The 15,031-nt window shown below is 48.1% G+C and overlaps 1 protein-coding gene across 1 annotated transcript in view; it reads right to left on the minus strand.

The window, feature by feature from the left end:
* Window positions 1-15,031, minus strand: part of LOC126544807 (uncharacterized) — a 237,380-nt gene that overhangs the window by 25,925 nt on the left and 196,424 nt on the right. The window contains exon 2 of the mRNA XM_050192297.2: window positions 11,766-11,955. Coding sequence (XP_050048254.1) covers window positions 11,766-11,955 — 190 coding nt within the window. The remainder of the gene's footprint in view (window positions 1-11,765; window positions 11,956-15,031) is intronic.

Genomic DNA, 15,031 nt, shown 5'->3' on the forward strand with positions numbered 1-15,031 from the left:
AGAAATACAGAAAGGAAAAAAATAATTTAACGCACGTGTCGTCACTTCTCACCATAATTATTTATTTGCACTACAACATTGTCAAAAAAAAATTACGCAGGTATACGAGACTGCGGAGAGATTGAAAAGTGCTACTTTCCTTTTGAAGGAAAGAGCAATAAAGTCAAGTTTAGCTCTGTTAAGACGAAGTCGTTGCCAGACGGTGGCTTGTATTGCGCTAGAAAGTCTTCATCGTAATGCTCACAATGCCCAATATCGCTTATGCATGTCTATACGCTAGTCTCATTTTTCAAAAAAAAGGAAAGAAAAAGAAAATGACATGGAGGCTGTGTTTTGGAAAGAAATCTTTTGAAATAAATAAAGAAAAACGGTTTCGCGCTCTTACTTTTATCCGCACAGCAGTTGCACCCAGCATTTCGCGAAAATTCATGACAAAATAAAGGTGTGTGGGGGGGGGGGGCGGCGCGGGGTTATTGCAAGTGCGTATACGTTATTTCCTATTCGTGTCGCTGGCCCCTTTTTTGCCACTCCTTATTAGTGTTTATCCAAAGTACAAGCAAACCGTCATTGCGACCGTTCCGCACTTGCCGGCACACAAGAGCAGCCAATCAGGATGAGTTGGGAAACGAGACGGTTGGAAATTTGTATGCGATTTCAACGCCGAAAAAAAAATAAAAGAGAGAGAGAGGACTTCCTGTGACGCAGGTAGGCTTTTTTTTACTTATGATTTGTCTATTCTTTTTTTCTTAGTAAACACGTCAGTTGTCAGTAAAAGCAACACCCGTCCAGTGTACAGTGTTCAGCAATTCGAGCCTGGCACTCGGGGCATGTGACTACCGGCGCTTTTTCGCGCCACCTATCGTCGCTAGGGCAACCGAGATAATGCATTGCTGTATAAGACAAAAAGCGAGAGCCTTTGTGACACGTTCTGAATCCAGGCACTAACTTGGCAGAGATGGGAATGAGGAAAGAGGTGAGGGGGGGGGGGTTGGTAAGGCCGCATACTAACACATAAATTTCGGGGGGGGGGGAAAGCAAGTGGGAGGGGGGAGGTGTGCCCCCCCCCCCATGACTACGCCACTGGCGCGCACAACACTATGTACACTTGACATCTCCCACCACTCCCATGTTCCGTTTCCTTCCTCGTTACATGCCACTTCCCTCGACACCACCCTCCTCTCTCCCTCCCAGGCGCATTCCCTTGCACCTATATACACCGCCTCATCGCCGCCGTCTCGGTTAAAGGTATCGCTTCGACCACCCCACAAAACGCAACCGCGTGCTTATCAACGACTCCCAGTCCCCACCTTAAGTCTCCGGCCCTCGGTCACCATCATTCAGTTCGGTCGTTCTGCGGCAGCGATTTCCCTGCAGAACTCTCTCCGAGGTGTACGACAGCGGGACGGCAAGAAAGAAAAAGAAAGAAAGAAAGAGAGAAAGAAAGAGAGAAAGAAAGAAAGAAAGTAGGGGGAAAGGGGGGAGGGTGTAATCTCGCTCTGACCCGCAAAATGCAAGTGGGCAGACCAGATTCCAGGAGGGACGTTCAACCGAACGCTCGCGGCTAGCGCAAAGAAACCCCGGATAGTGCGAACGAGTGAGTGAGTGAGAGATTGAAAAGAGGGAGCGAAAGAATGAGAGAAAGGGGGAAGGCATCGCCTCCTCCTCCTCCTCGTCCGCCCGGCCGCGCGCTCTGTCTTTCCGGCTACACTTTGGTGACCGTGCGTGTGTGCCCTCCTCCTCCCTCTCCTACTTCCTCTCTCCCTCCCTCTCCAAGGAAGCTCCTCCCACCCCTCTTCCGGCAGAACTTCCTCTTACGCGCGGAGGAGCGACGTGACGTTTGGAACAGAGCCGGGTGCAATTTTGGAGGACAAGATCGAGTGGCGACCAACTGGCATCGCGATTCTTGTTCAACGAAAGCATCACTAGGGTGAATTCAGAAATAAGTGAAGCGATATACAGGAGGATAAAATTGCACGCCGTGGGCACGCGCTAGATCAATTCGCGTACTTTAAGCTGCGTGCTAACCTCGCAGAGAGAGAGAGAGAGAGAGACAACTTTACTGGCCCATAATGAAATGGAGTGCGTTAAGCGTTTGATGGGGTGGCTCCCTCTTCATGCATGTGCATGAGATCCTTTATTGTACAGGGTGTTAGAAAGGCAAAACAACAAGAGCGCGTGCGAAAATCAGTGTGTGGCACTGCTTCTGTAACGCGCTTCATAGCGCTGGAGTGCACAAGCTTCGATAACGTTGAGATGTACGAACTTTTTTACACGGCGATTTTTTCTTTTTTATTGTAAACAGACATGTAAAAAAATATCCCATGGCAGCTAGGTAGCCCAATTATTTGCCCGCCAAGTCTCGGTGTGATATTGACTAATTAAAATTTGTTGCCCAACTCACTTCGTAATTATTCCACTTTAGCGCCCATGTCCTCAATGCATAATTGAAGCCCAGCATTAACGGAGCAACATCCATTCAAAAATCTCTGTTGAGCACATAGAAAAAAAAAAAGAAAAGCTCGCATGCTTAGATTTAAGTGCACATCAGAGAAATGCGGGCGGTAAAAAATACTCCAGAGTCCCTCACTACGACTCGCCTCAAAAACCCATTGCGCAGTTTATGAACGCGAAACCCCGCCTCTTAATAAGAATTAAACGATAGATCACGTGGTTTATGACGTCTCCCGCCTTACTTCGTTCGATCTGATGCGAGGGCACAGGCGCAGCCACAGCGAATGCCTCCAACCGCTCGCAAGCGAAAGCGCCGAGGAGATTTGCAGCTCGGCGAGACGCGTGGCTTGGCTTGGCTTGTCTCGGCTTGGTGGGTGGTGCCAACTGGGGGGGGGGGGGGGGGGAGCGATGGCGCCCCGACAAGATAGCACGCAGATGGCTTTAGATATACCAGGAATGTCACGATGAGCTGTGTCGCGATGGCCTTGAATACGCACTTCCGGCATAGGCGATCGTGTATCTTCTCGCCGCGCTGGTGGTCTTTCAATGAGCGTGCGGATCGGACTGCGTTGGAACGAAGCGCCATCGTAATAGAGAAACTCACTCATTCGAAGTTTAAGTTTGTAAGACCAGCTACTTCCCCTTCGTCAATGCTTATATATATATAAGCTCCTAAGATCGTTTCTTTCCAGGAACGGAAACCGAGTGGAATGACCTTACAAACGGCGAAGTTGCACTATCATTTCTTGGGTGTCTCATATAGCGTACACTCTTAAGCAAAGTTACACCCTTTGGATCGTATATTGCTACACAACAATAATCGTCATCTGTCTTGTCCGAATTTCCTTTCTTTAAAGCTGCGAGCCCGGTACTTAAAGTCACGAACGGCATGCGCATTATCAGCATGACAGGGCATTCTCGACAGGAAAGTAGCGAGCGCATCGTTTTCAAGAAAGGAAACGCAAGCAAGGCAGATAACGATTATTGTTGTGTGGCAAATATACACCCCAAAGGGTGTACATTTGTCTAAGAATGTACTGCCATTTTTTGCTTCGATCATTATTTACGCCCAGTTGCGTGTTTTAGTGAATTTTCCTTTTCGCTATTGTTATAACAGTGATTGGGTAACCTGCACGATATTTCCCGAGGGAGCAGCAGAATGAGCAAGTAGGTAATTAAACGAATAAATTAATAATACGACGCAAAGGATCGTTGCTTGCAGCCCCCGTTGTGTGTCGGTGCGGGGGTATCTGCATTTCGGCACCGTATATATTAATTGGTGTACTTTCACTTTTTTTCTTTGATGTAACACATTATAGAACCACGTTTTATTATTATGATTATTCTGCAATGAAATATTAAGGGTGGTATAGAGCGTTTACAGGTGCAGTTTCGAAATGACTTAGATAATTGCTATCACCGGGCGACCAGTGCGCGCCGAATTCGTGACAAGAAACTAACACTGAATAGATGTCACTCACACAATGTTTCTTTATACGGAATTACATTATTGTCTGTTCGGGGAAGGTTGGGATAATTCTACGAAAGGGAATCATTGTTATGAATACCAGTCAATTTTGACATCTATGCACTCCTGCGCGAAAGTAGTGCAACACCAGGCATGCATCCTCTTCCTGGTGCTCATCGTCATAATCATCATCATAATAATCACCACCACCACAACCACCACCGCCTTGTTGTGCGTCCACTACAGGACGAATGCTCCTCTGAAAGACTTCCCGTGTTTCGCATCAGCTGACTACATTTTATGCCTGGAAATTTCCCCATAAAATCACACCACCTAAATATGCACCATCCTCGGCTACATTTGCCTTGTTTTGGCAACCCATTCTGTTACTCCCTTTACTCAATAAGTTACCCGCTCGCACACTGACCCGTTCATTCACAGTGCACTCACGGTTTACTTAACTTACCAACGAACTAACCGGTTCACTAACGAGAGAACCAACTAGCAAACTGACTAACTTACTGACTGACTCGCTCGTTTGTTCGTTCACTCAAGAACTCGCTCGCCCTTTTAGCCTTGCTCACCAGCAAGCTAACCGGTCATCTAACGAGCTTACCAATCGGCTAACTATAGCTGAACGGCTCACTAATACCGACTGACTAGCTTGCTTGTTTGTTAACTCAAGAACTCGCTCGCAGACTCGATAAATCGCGCACCGACTCATTCACCTGGAAACAGGGGACTCGCTCAATAAACCAAGCACTGACTGACTCACGATATAAATGAATGTAGTATAACCTACTCCCTCGCACGAACCTGCATGCCAGCTAAAACAAGAAAAACAGAAAAATCCAAGAACCAGACGAAGAAGCAGAAGAAGAGTTGAGGAGCTCGTCTTCATTAATTACGTCAGAGCTGGCAAATATATGCACCGGCGAGCAAAGAATGTCTCCGATGACGCCGCATGCAATCTGAGCCATCGTGTGCATAACTCCCGGAGAAGTGGGGCGGAGGGGCTTAGACAGCGGGCCATGTGAACGCACACCTATTACGCCTTTTCCAAGCGTACGCGCCCTCAGAGCCCGCGCACAGCCGACAGGGCTTGAGGAACGTGCAAGCTTCTCAGTGTCACCAGAAAAAAAAAGTAAAGAAAAAAAAATGGGCTTGGGCAGACCCGGCGCCATGAACTCGGCTCCAGCAGCTGTTCCGACTAGCACAGCCGTCTTACTATTTTTGTTTATTCCTGGCGCGTTAGTTGCGTAAACGCGAGAAAGCCCGAGCAGCTGCGCCCAGGTTCGAGACGGCGGCGGGCGTCACGCAAAACAGCTAACTCCTCGTGACGTCATGAGATTGAAAGCGCGTCTGCTCAGGCTTATTTAGCAGCTAACTGCAGGCTAATGGACGCTAAACAAGGATCCCATTGCATTCTGAAAGGACCGGAGACTCACCCTCGTCAGTTTCGTAAAACTTTTTTTCCAGACGAATACTGGCACGTGCGTGCGAGAATATTATGAAATCCGTGACGTCATACTATGACGTACATACGCCCGTATGACAAAGGTTTAGCTGCATTCCACAAACGGAGTGTAATTTTAACTCGTTCGTTAATGGTAATACGACTACGTAGTCGTATTACTGTTTGCGGAATACCCGAGAAGTCGGTAGCGGCACCTTGTGACGCTTTCTTCCACCTTCACACGCTTTAGAAACGTTTTTCTTTAAATATTGTGTCATTGTTTCGTAGAAGCGGGAAAAAGAAAAAAATCAACTATTCGCGCATGACTCTCGCTGCCGTCGTCTCTGCCCGAGTAGATACGTAGAACAGGGTCATTGCACTTATGTGATTGTGTGTGCTCTGGTAGACACCAGGGCTACTAGATGACGCCACCAGCCTAATCCTTGTTTAACAGAAGTGGTGTTGTAGTATCTACGTATTAAAATGTAGCGTGCTCTTTTCTACCTTTAATATTGATTTTTTGCTTTTTAATTGTCTTGATATAATCGCAGAAACTGCAGAACGTGTCGTTTTGTGGCTTTTTGTTTTTGTATAACATTTGTACAAGCTATTTGGGAAAAGCTTTATTGCAGGAACGTTTTTCGCAGTGCCTCGTGTTATCAACTTCTGGTCAATGATGGAGAAGCCGCCGGTACAATAGTTGCCAGTAATTACGAATAAATAAATAAATAAATAAATAAATAAATAAATAAATAAGTCCGCCCGTCCGTCCATCCATCCATGCCATCCATCCATCCATCCATCCATCCATCCATCCATCCATCCATCCATCCATCCATCCATCCATCCATCCATCCATCCATCCATCCAACGGATGGTAACGGCGTCCATCTGTTCGCTGGACGCCGTTACAACGTTGCGTAGTCCGCTGTTAGAGAAGGAACGCCCTACAACACCTTCACCACGATGCACGGAGCTGCCGGGTAGACGCCGGTCTGCCGCTCGTGCAGGATAAAAAAGAAAGAAAGAGAGATGGCTGCGGGGTCAGCTAACCGCCCGCATAGAGCACAGGCAGCGGTTGTCTCTCACGTGAACGCGAAACTCTGTCGTCGCAGTCGTCGCTCGCTCGCCCGCTCAGCTCGGTCCATTCATTGACCAAATGTGGGCCACCGAAATAGGCTGGGACCTGGCTTGCTCTCTTGTGGAGTCGTGTTCTCCCCCCCCCCCCCTCCCTCCCTCCGGACGCTTCCGTGGACTCAACAGCAAGACGACCGGCCCATGTATTGAAAGGACCCCGACCGGCTCTCGCAACTCCAAATGAAGAAGGTGCTTAGTCTGATAAAGACTCCAGGCGGTTTTCTGTTTTGTCTATAAATTGTCTATTAATAGCGTACACGTGGCCTTACAGTCGAATTCCCCGGGAAGTGTGTTTCAGGGTACGCTTCCGTGGTACAAGCGAGGGAATGGACATCCAGCCGTCGCGCCAAGAGTGGAAAGAATTGGGTCTGCTCCCAACTCGCAAAAGATACTTATTTATGCAATGTGAGCAACGCTACAGACTATCTTCTGTTACGTCTATGACTTGTCTACGCGTAGCGGATATATAGCCCTATAGTTTTCTCCGTGAGGCGTCGTGTCACGGCGGATGCTTCCGTGGACTGAGCAGCCAAACGACCAACCAGCCGGGCTCACCAGGTATATAAATTTAGGACTCGATCGACTCCCGACTCAGAAAAAAAATTTGTGAGTGAGAAACCTAGTAGCCATTTTTGTCTTATGCCTATAGAATGTCTCTCAAAATAATGAACATATAGGTCTAATTATCTTGTTTTTCTCGTTTGTTATCGTACGTGTTTCAGAGGACACTTCAGTGGACCATGCAACCGCACAAGACGACCGACGAGCTGGCCTCGCCCGGGGATTGAAATGACTCGAGGATTACTAGCACCCAGGAAAAATAGAGAGAGTGGGGAAGGCCTGAACACAATTTTCTGTGACGTCTACGAACTGACTATGAGTAGCAGAAATATAGCCTTACACATTACATTTCTCCGTGAGGTGTTCCGTCTCTGAGGACTCTTCGATCTAGGGAGCAAGCGACCGAAGAAACCGCTTGACACGCTGGTGTCACCAGGAGAATAAAAACAATCGAGTCCTCTAAACACACAAACATCATTTAGACAGCCTAGAGAAATTCTGTAGACGATCTTCTTTTGACAGTTCTTCATTGTACATAAATAACTAAATAAATAAATAAATAAATAAATAATTTAACATATAGCTTTACGGTTTTCCCTTGCGCTGTCGTGTCACATAGGTGGTTCTCGTGGTCAGAGCTAATGATCAAACCGACTGACGAACCGGCCTAACTAGGACATTGAAACTCACCGAGCCCTTCAACCAGACAATTCAGGTAGTCTGGCGAAAGCCTGCGGACAATTTCTGAGACATATCTATACGCTCCGCATGATTAGCGAACATCTGCCCTGTCGTTTGTTTTGTAGACCAATGTGTATGACTGTTTAATGTTTTACTTCTGAGACTCAAAAAAAGAAGACCTCCAAGCTTTACTAGAATTGCGTCACTATACAGGAAAATTACCTTCCCAGGTGGGCGTCATTTGCAAGAAAAACACGTGTAAGCCATTCACAGGCCGTAACGCCCAGAGCAGTGACCATCTTAACAAAAATATAGTACAAAAAGAAGAGGACGAACGAGCTAGAAAAGCGATTAAAAAAGGTCTGTACATCCTGGACAGTTTCTTGTCAATGACTCCGTACGTGACAAGTAGGCACTGGTCCGCCAGCCAAGCATGAATAATTTGCAGCCTTTTGCGGCAGACCTGTCAGGAGAAGCGCAGCCACAGCCGGGAAAGAAGTCACAGGGTCCTTTAGAATGTGTCGCTCGCTTCCGCCAGGTGGACAGCTGACTCCCGCTACAAGCTGGTCAAGGAGGTCACGCGAGGAGATTTCTGCTACACGTCCGGAGCCAAGAAAAAATACACGTACCTAGCTGTCCTACTCGCCCATTCTCCGAACACGAATAATGTTGCATTTTCCGGAATTGCTTATTTGCCATAAGTGAGAAAAGAAAGAAACGAAAAAAGAGAGCACCCGTTGGAGGCCGCTTAGTCAAGGAGAAACGGGGGGAGGGAGGCATTCTGTAAGAGTCCACCACGTAGTGGACGTGTCTATTTCGTCTGCTGCTGAAGCTCTGATTGGTTGGGCTGGGCTGTGCGTCCACAGCCACCAGGCGCCACGGCCAATCAGCACTTCAGCAGCAGACGAAATGGACATGTCCACTAGGTTGACTCGTACCAAATACCTCCCCTGGTTTCGTCTTTGCAGACTTGGTGTTCGTTGCGTTAGTGACGGCTGACACTCGCTGATTTCGTGATCATTGATTTAGAATTTGCTGATTTAACTTTCGTAGACTGAACACTCACTGGCTTCATGATCACCGATTTCATACCTCTGCAAAAGGAGCTACACCTTTCGAAATTAAAGTGAACGGTTTCGCGCTTTTAATTTCTTCTCCCTTGCATCATTAAAAAAAACAAAAAACAGTAAGCACAATTTTTGATGGAGCCGAATCCGGCAGGCGACCTGGAAACGTGCGCGCTTTAGGTACGCAGAGACTGCTTCTCGACGTCGCTGCCGCTGTTCCTTGAATACTAATTGTCACGCTCTGCTCCTCCCGCTTGCTCGGCCAGATAACCACCCCGCAACGGCGGCAGGGACGCCGCCAAACGCATATCAATAACGGCTAAAACTTAGGCAAATAGCGCTAATTGGCCGAATCAGACCGCGGTTCGTGACACGACCACGAAGCGGCGCTGGCGCGGCGTGACCTGCAGCGCCGCATAGCGACTGGAGCTGGAAAATGATGATGCCCGTCGCGGTTAAAGAAAGACGAGAAAGTTTGGCCGCGGTGCGAAGAGGCGCGGAAGCAAAGGGGGCGGTGCGGATATTGGTGACCTTGAGACCTGCATCAGCATAATTCATGCGGAAGTCCACCTCTTCGTACGCCACCGTTTCCTTATACCGCTATTCTTTGGTTTGTTTGCTTTTCACTCTTCACTATCCGCACCAATCTTTGCGGGGGGGAGGAGGGGTCAAAGTTCGCGCGGGCGCCTCTAGAGGGCAGGCCGATCATCAGCGAGCGCTAAAAGTGGAAAGACCTATTGCAGGCGCACGCATACAAGGGGAGCCGAGGAAGAAGAGCTCAGAAAAAGGAACAGAAAAAAAAAGAAATACGCGCATCACGCGTGTACTCGAAGCCTTGCCGCCAAATAGAACGAGCCAATCAACGTGCCCCACTTTCTTTTCTTCTTTTTCTTGCACTCAAAGACCGGGAACGGCGTAATCTCTCAACCGACGTGCATAGCGTGGTTCGCACTCGACGTGCATAGTCGACGCATATGCAATATGGATTTATCCTCCCGGCTTCTTAAGCCCACTAACACGTGATGCAGCCTATTGATACAGTGTTCACGTTAGCAGGCGCGGCGCAGGAAAAAGAAAAGACGAAAAGAAAACGAAAGAAACATTCAAGAAAAGAAGCGAAAAGAAAGGAGGAGAACGGTTACACGTAATTCTTGAACGACACAAAGCACCAAGGAAGCGTGAGTATGATGTTCAACGCATACATCTGCTCATTGCGGCACGCGCGTTATTCTGACCATCAGCTCCCAAGATCTGCAGCGAAGCGATACGTTTTACATATTCCTTGGGGAGCTGGCCACCGGTCGTACGATGCTACACACAGGGTCTTTCAAGGATATGCGGCAGAGAAGCACGTGCTGGTGAGTAGATAGCAGGGCGCGGGACATTTTGAGGCCGGTCTCGTGAGGCTTTCCTCGTTTTTTTATTTTATTAGTACCGCTTTCTTCGTTTTTTTTTTTCTTTTTTTGAAGAGCGCCCATCGCACCGGGCCCTGATATCCGAGAACAAGCCACTGAGTAATTGCGCAGCGCGCCATTCCTTTTTGGAGCGTGACCGGGTAAAGTTGGCCCACAAGGGGGCCGGCAGTTGAAGTGGCTGAAACGAGGAAAACATTGTTCACCAGTGCGTCAAACTTCGCCAGTGAAGGGGAAGCTGGCATCAAATCTTGGCGGAAGAAAACTCTATATGGAGGCTCGTTGTCCGCGGCGCTGTTACAAAAGCTTGCGTTGAGATTTGGATCGGTTGTCTCTCATCGTAAGAGATCCGGAGACGTCTAATGGCGCTAACAAACCATTCACATAGAAAGGAACGCAAGGACGAGATCAGCAAACGCAAGTGCACTCGAGCCCCGAATTATATAAACCGAATATTAACAAATTCTAGATTTAACGAAGCGCTTACGACTTCTCGACGCATATTAGTTAGCCGAACGCGTTCAAAACCTGGAAGTAACCAAGTGCACTCAACGCCCCACCCGATTGAACGAAGTTTCTTTTTTGTGGGACATCTGGTTAAAATATGAGGAAACTATGGGCATGCAGGGTTTGAGTTTCGGCAACGGACACTATCGCCACTCCCTTGAAGGAACTCAAGACGCGCTCAACGGAATTGCTGTCTCCTTTCCTTTCACACAGACTTTCACCACGGGCTAGCAGCAACTCCTACAACGTTTGTACCTTGGAAGTTTCGGCAATCGGTAACTTGGACTGTGTGCGTTAAGTATCATGATTCCGTTTATTTTTGTTCGATATGCTAACACCATACCTACAACAAATTGGTGGCCTTAAAAAGCATTGCATGATCCCCTTAATGCTTACACATTCTCAATTTTGGTAACGTTGCCGATTACGGAGTATGTAATGAACTTAACAATGGGGTGATCGTGTATTGGTTTCACTTGGTACGTGTTCATGTGAATTTGCATTAATATCTTGCGTTATCTCTTGAGTGTACTATCACTGACTGAACTTATTATTCGTATAGCGGTTAACTATTGTTCTAGCTTGTGTAGAAAGTTCAGCGTATTTTTGTTTGGTTTCTCGTGTACTGACAGCCTTACATGAACTGACTGCACAGAAGTGCTAGAAATCTGAGTTGTGATTGCACGTTACAGTGTTGCAGATGTGTCGTGCTTTCCGACTATGCCATTCTGCTTTCTTCCATACTGATTTTGTCTTCTTGATTTGTTTGTCAATGTTTTGTTTCTTTTGTGTTGTTTCTTTGCATTGCTTAATAACTTGGGTATATTTTTGATGTCCGTGGGATAGCAGGCCCTTCGGCGGCTTATTTCCCTCAGGTTCGCATCATTTAATATGCAACATCAGCACTAGTAAAGTGCAATGCGGATATTTAACACAGACAGTACACACCCCAGGCACTGCGCACTGGAACGCAATGGTGTTTGCAGATAGCCGCAACAGCAGCAGCAGCCGAAACGCGTTCTCACCTTCGATTTTGATGTGCGGCGTTATGGAGAGCGGCGAGTCAGGCCCTTCGTCGCTGGACGTCATGGAGTAGGAGTGCTCTGACTGGATGCGTGGCGACTGGACTGCATCCGACATCATGCGGTCGTGCAGGATGATGGGGTTGTCCAGTATGGTGGACCAGTCCGATTCGGAGCTGATGTCGACCATGGGCTGCGAAACAAAGAATGCGAACTTGAGACAGACGCTTAAATCAATCAATCAATCAATCAATCAATCAATCAATCAATCAATCAATCAATCAATCAATCAATCAATCAATCAATCAATCAATCAATCAATCAATCAATCAAGTCCGTCAATGCGCGGTAACCGGGTTACAGGAGGCACAACCGTAAACGATCTGGTTGGTAGGACCATATCTGGGCGCATAGTTTAACCAGTGAGAACACAGAGCTATTCTTGCAGTAACCAATCCTTTCTTCTAATTAGCTGTTGGTGTAAAGCGTCGACAGTGGCGTAATCGTCAAAGTGCAGTTGTTTCTCCTTTCTATTTTCCTCCGAGGGCAACACCAACGTAACACAGAACGTTTGTAACACATTGTAACAGGATCAAGCTCCAGAAGGTGTCGCTGCCAGCTTTATAGCCGCTGTCCGCGTCGCCGGTATTCCATCAATGCGTGCGCGGACAAGTTAAGAACTCTGATAAAAAAGAAAGAGACTTCTGAGCGCGGGAACATTGGACTAGATTACGTACACGAGCGCTGTACAAACGCGTTGACCAGCCGACGAGAGAAGTAATCGAAGCTGCAGAAACGGCAAGGCGGGGGAACCATCCGTGCGGCGAGTTTGCCATCTATCGCTTTGCCAAGCAACGAATGGCGCTATCTCGGTGTCGCATGTGTAGGTGATGGCTGATGAACAGAACCTGACACGTTACTGGAATTTTAGTATGCTACCCCCCCCCCCCCCCCCCGCCTTCATTATATAGCCTGCGGTTGCCGCTTGTTGGTTTGCTTTTCTGCTAGTTTTGTTAGACTGCCTACACAATTTCATGAATGCAAAGAATATAGACTTCTTGAATACGCTTATAAGTGGCGTTTCTTCGCCATTAGCCGTTCAATGGGGAGAGACACGCTTGCAGCTGTTGCGCGGCGTCTTTCTCAAGTCACCCAGCAAGCGCGGGCGATGCATGGGGACCCCTCTTCAAGGCGACCACCCTGCCTTAGCTCTGCTCTCGCTTTTGTTTCGATGTCAGTCTCGCGGTCATCACGTGGCATCGCGAGCGCTAGCGGCCGTCAGCCTCGGAGCAGCAACAGCAGAACCTCGGGTTGTCGTCTTCAGTTCAGACCTTGGCCCATGCCAGCCGCCGAGCCTGCATGCTCTGAAAAATCTGAGGCCTCGTTCTCGAGAACAGCCGCCATAACGTCGCCCGCGTTCGGGGTCGCGCGTGAGCCTGCACGAGGGGAGAATTGGAGCCGACACCATGACAGATGCTTGACGCATTGTGCGCTGATGCTCGGCAGATGATGTACCGCTTCAAAACCACACTAAAGGCAGACAAAATGATAAGTCTGTTTAGAAAAGGCAAAATAGTCTTTCGAAACAATATTTTCCCTTATGTCGCGGAGTTGGCATGGTGGCTCTGCGGTTTTGGCGCCCTTGCTGTTGAGATTGCGGGTTCGATACCCGGGCCCGGTAGCAGCATTTCGACGAGGTCATAATGCAAAAAAAAGAAAAAAAAACGCGGTTTGCTGTGGTCTGGTTGCCCTTTAAAAAATCCCACAGCTGGTCAAAATGATCCCGGAGCCCTCCGTAACAGCACCCCTCATAATCCTATGTGAAGTTCCGGGAGGCGAAGCTCCACAATATTGTTTTCGTAATAACGTTTGTAAGACACCGCACTCGAATGCAATGCTTATATTCTTCAATACCACAGTCGACATTCGACTTTACGTCAACAGAATATCATGTATGTGAGAGCATGAACGAACCTCCTAACAAAGGATCACCTGTTATTTGTCTTATTGCTCAGCCAATCTTTCATGCCATGACAAGGTCAAGGCAAACTTAATTTCAATTTTCGTGCACGGTGCAGTTTCTCTTTTCAGTCTCGATGAAGCTTATCCACAGATCTTGGCAAGTTTTGCCCGACATACAAAACTATTTTTTTTAACATGTCGCAGTTTCGCCCGGTTGCGGTAGCGAATTAGTCAACAGCCTTACGAAGTAAAGATAGTAGTTTTATCGCCCGTATAAACTTGTAAACATAGGCACGCTAACTTAATTAACAAGCATGGTGTCACTCGCGCACGAGCAAACCTGAGCACATGTCACTCGATGACCGTGAAAACTCGCTGTCAAAACGCTGGAGTGAGGAAGTGCGGCAGCAGCAGCGAGCGAATCGACCTTCGTGCTGCCTCTCGCAGCAAAGCGAACTAATCCGCGGGAACAGAGGGCTCGGTGGACTCCGTCCCCGTCGCACATGGCTTTCAAGATACAGCGGCCCGGAGTGGAACGCCACCCCCCCCCCTGCCTGCCCTCCCCACAGAGCATAGTGCGCGACGGAAGACTGCGCGCTTCATACCCGCTTTCATCCGTGCGCGAGATTAAGCCGCGATCACAGGCTCCCCATCGCGCCCTTTCACTGGAACAAACAGCATACAGCGCGCGGCGACGACTTTGTCGCCCTTGTACTTTATGCTGAACCTCACGGTGACGCCGACGGCAGAAATGCGCCTGGAGTATTCGTATAATTGCTATCGCAATAACAGAATATTACGCAAGTATACGAAACTAATGTGTCAAGGCCCATTTCAAGCGATAATACGAAAGGTAAAATTAGTTAGAGACTGGCAAAATGAGTTAAAAGCTGGGGACTTTGACATGGAAAACTGCCCGTATAGCTCTGTAACACCGAGAAGCTCAGAGTTGCAGTCGACTATTTCCTACCGGGTGGGCGATGTGGAGCATGGAAAAGCATGCCTATGACGTCCTTCTTGCGGATTCTCTCCCATCGCATGGTCCAAGTCACGCACGAGGCACGTGCTAGCCTCACCCGAACCTTTATGCCAACAGCGTCACTTCTCGGAGAAGACCGGTAGTAGGAGACGTGACGACAGTGCGATATTAGATCGGTGTCGACTAACGGTACACCGGCGATCGTGACAGATGAACGGTGAGAGCGAATGGTGAGAGCGGTGAGAGCGAAGAAAAGAATAATAAGAAAAAATAACGGAACGGTAATCGAAGTGAAAGCTAAGTAGCCATAAAGCACAGCCGGCAGCCA

The sequence above is a fragment of the Dermacentor andersoni genome, chromosome 10 (genome assembly GCF_023375885.2).
Source record: "Dermacentor andersoni chromosome 10, qqDerAnde1_hic_scaffold, whole genome shotgun sequence".
In the NCBI taxonomy this organism is placed as follows: domain Eukaryota; kingdom Metazoa; phylum Arthropoda; class Arachnida; order Ixodida; family Ixodidae; genus Dermacentor; species Dermacentor andersoni.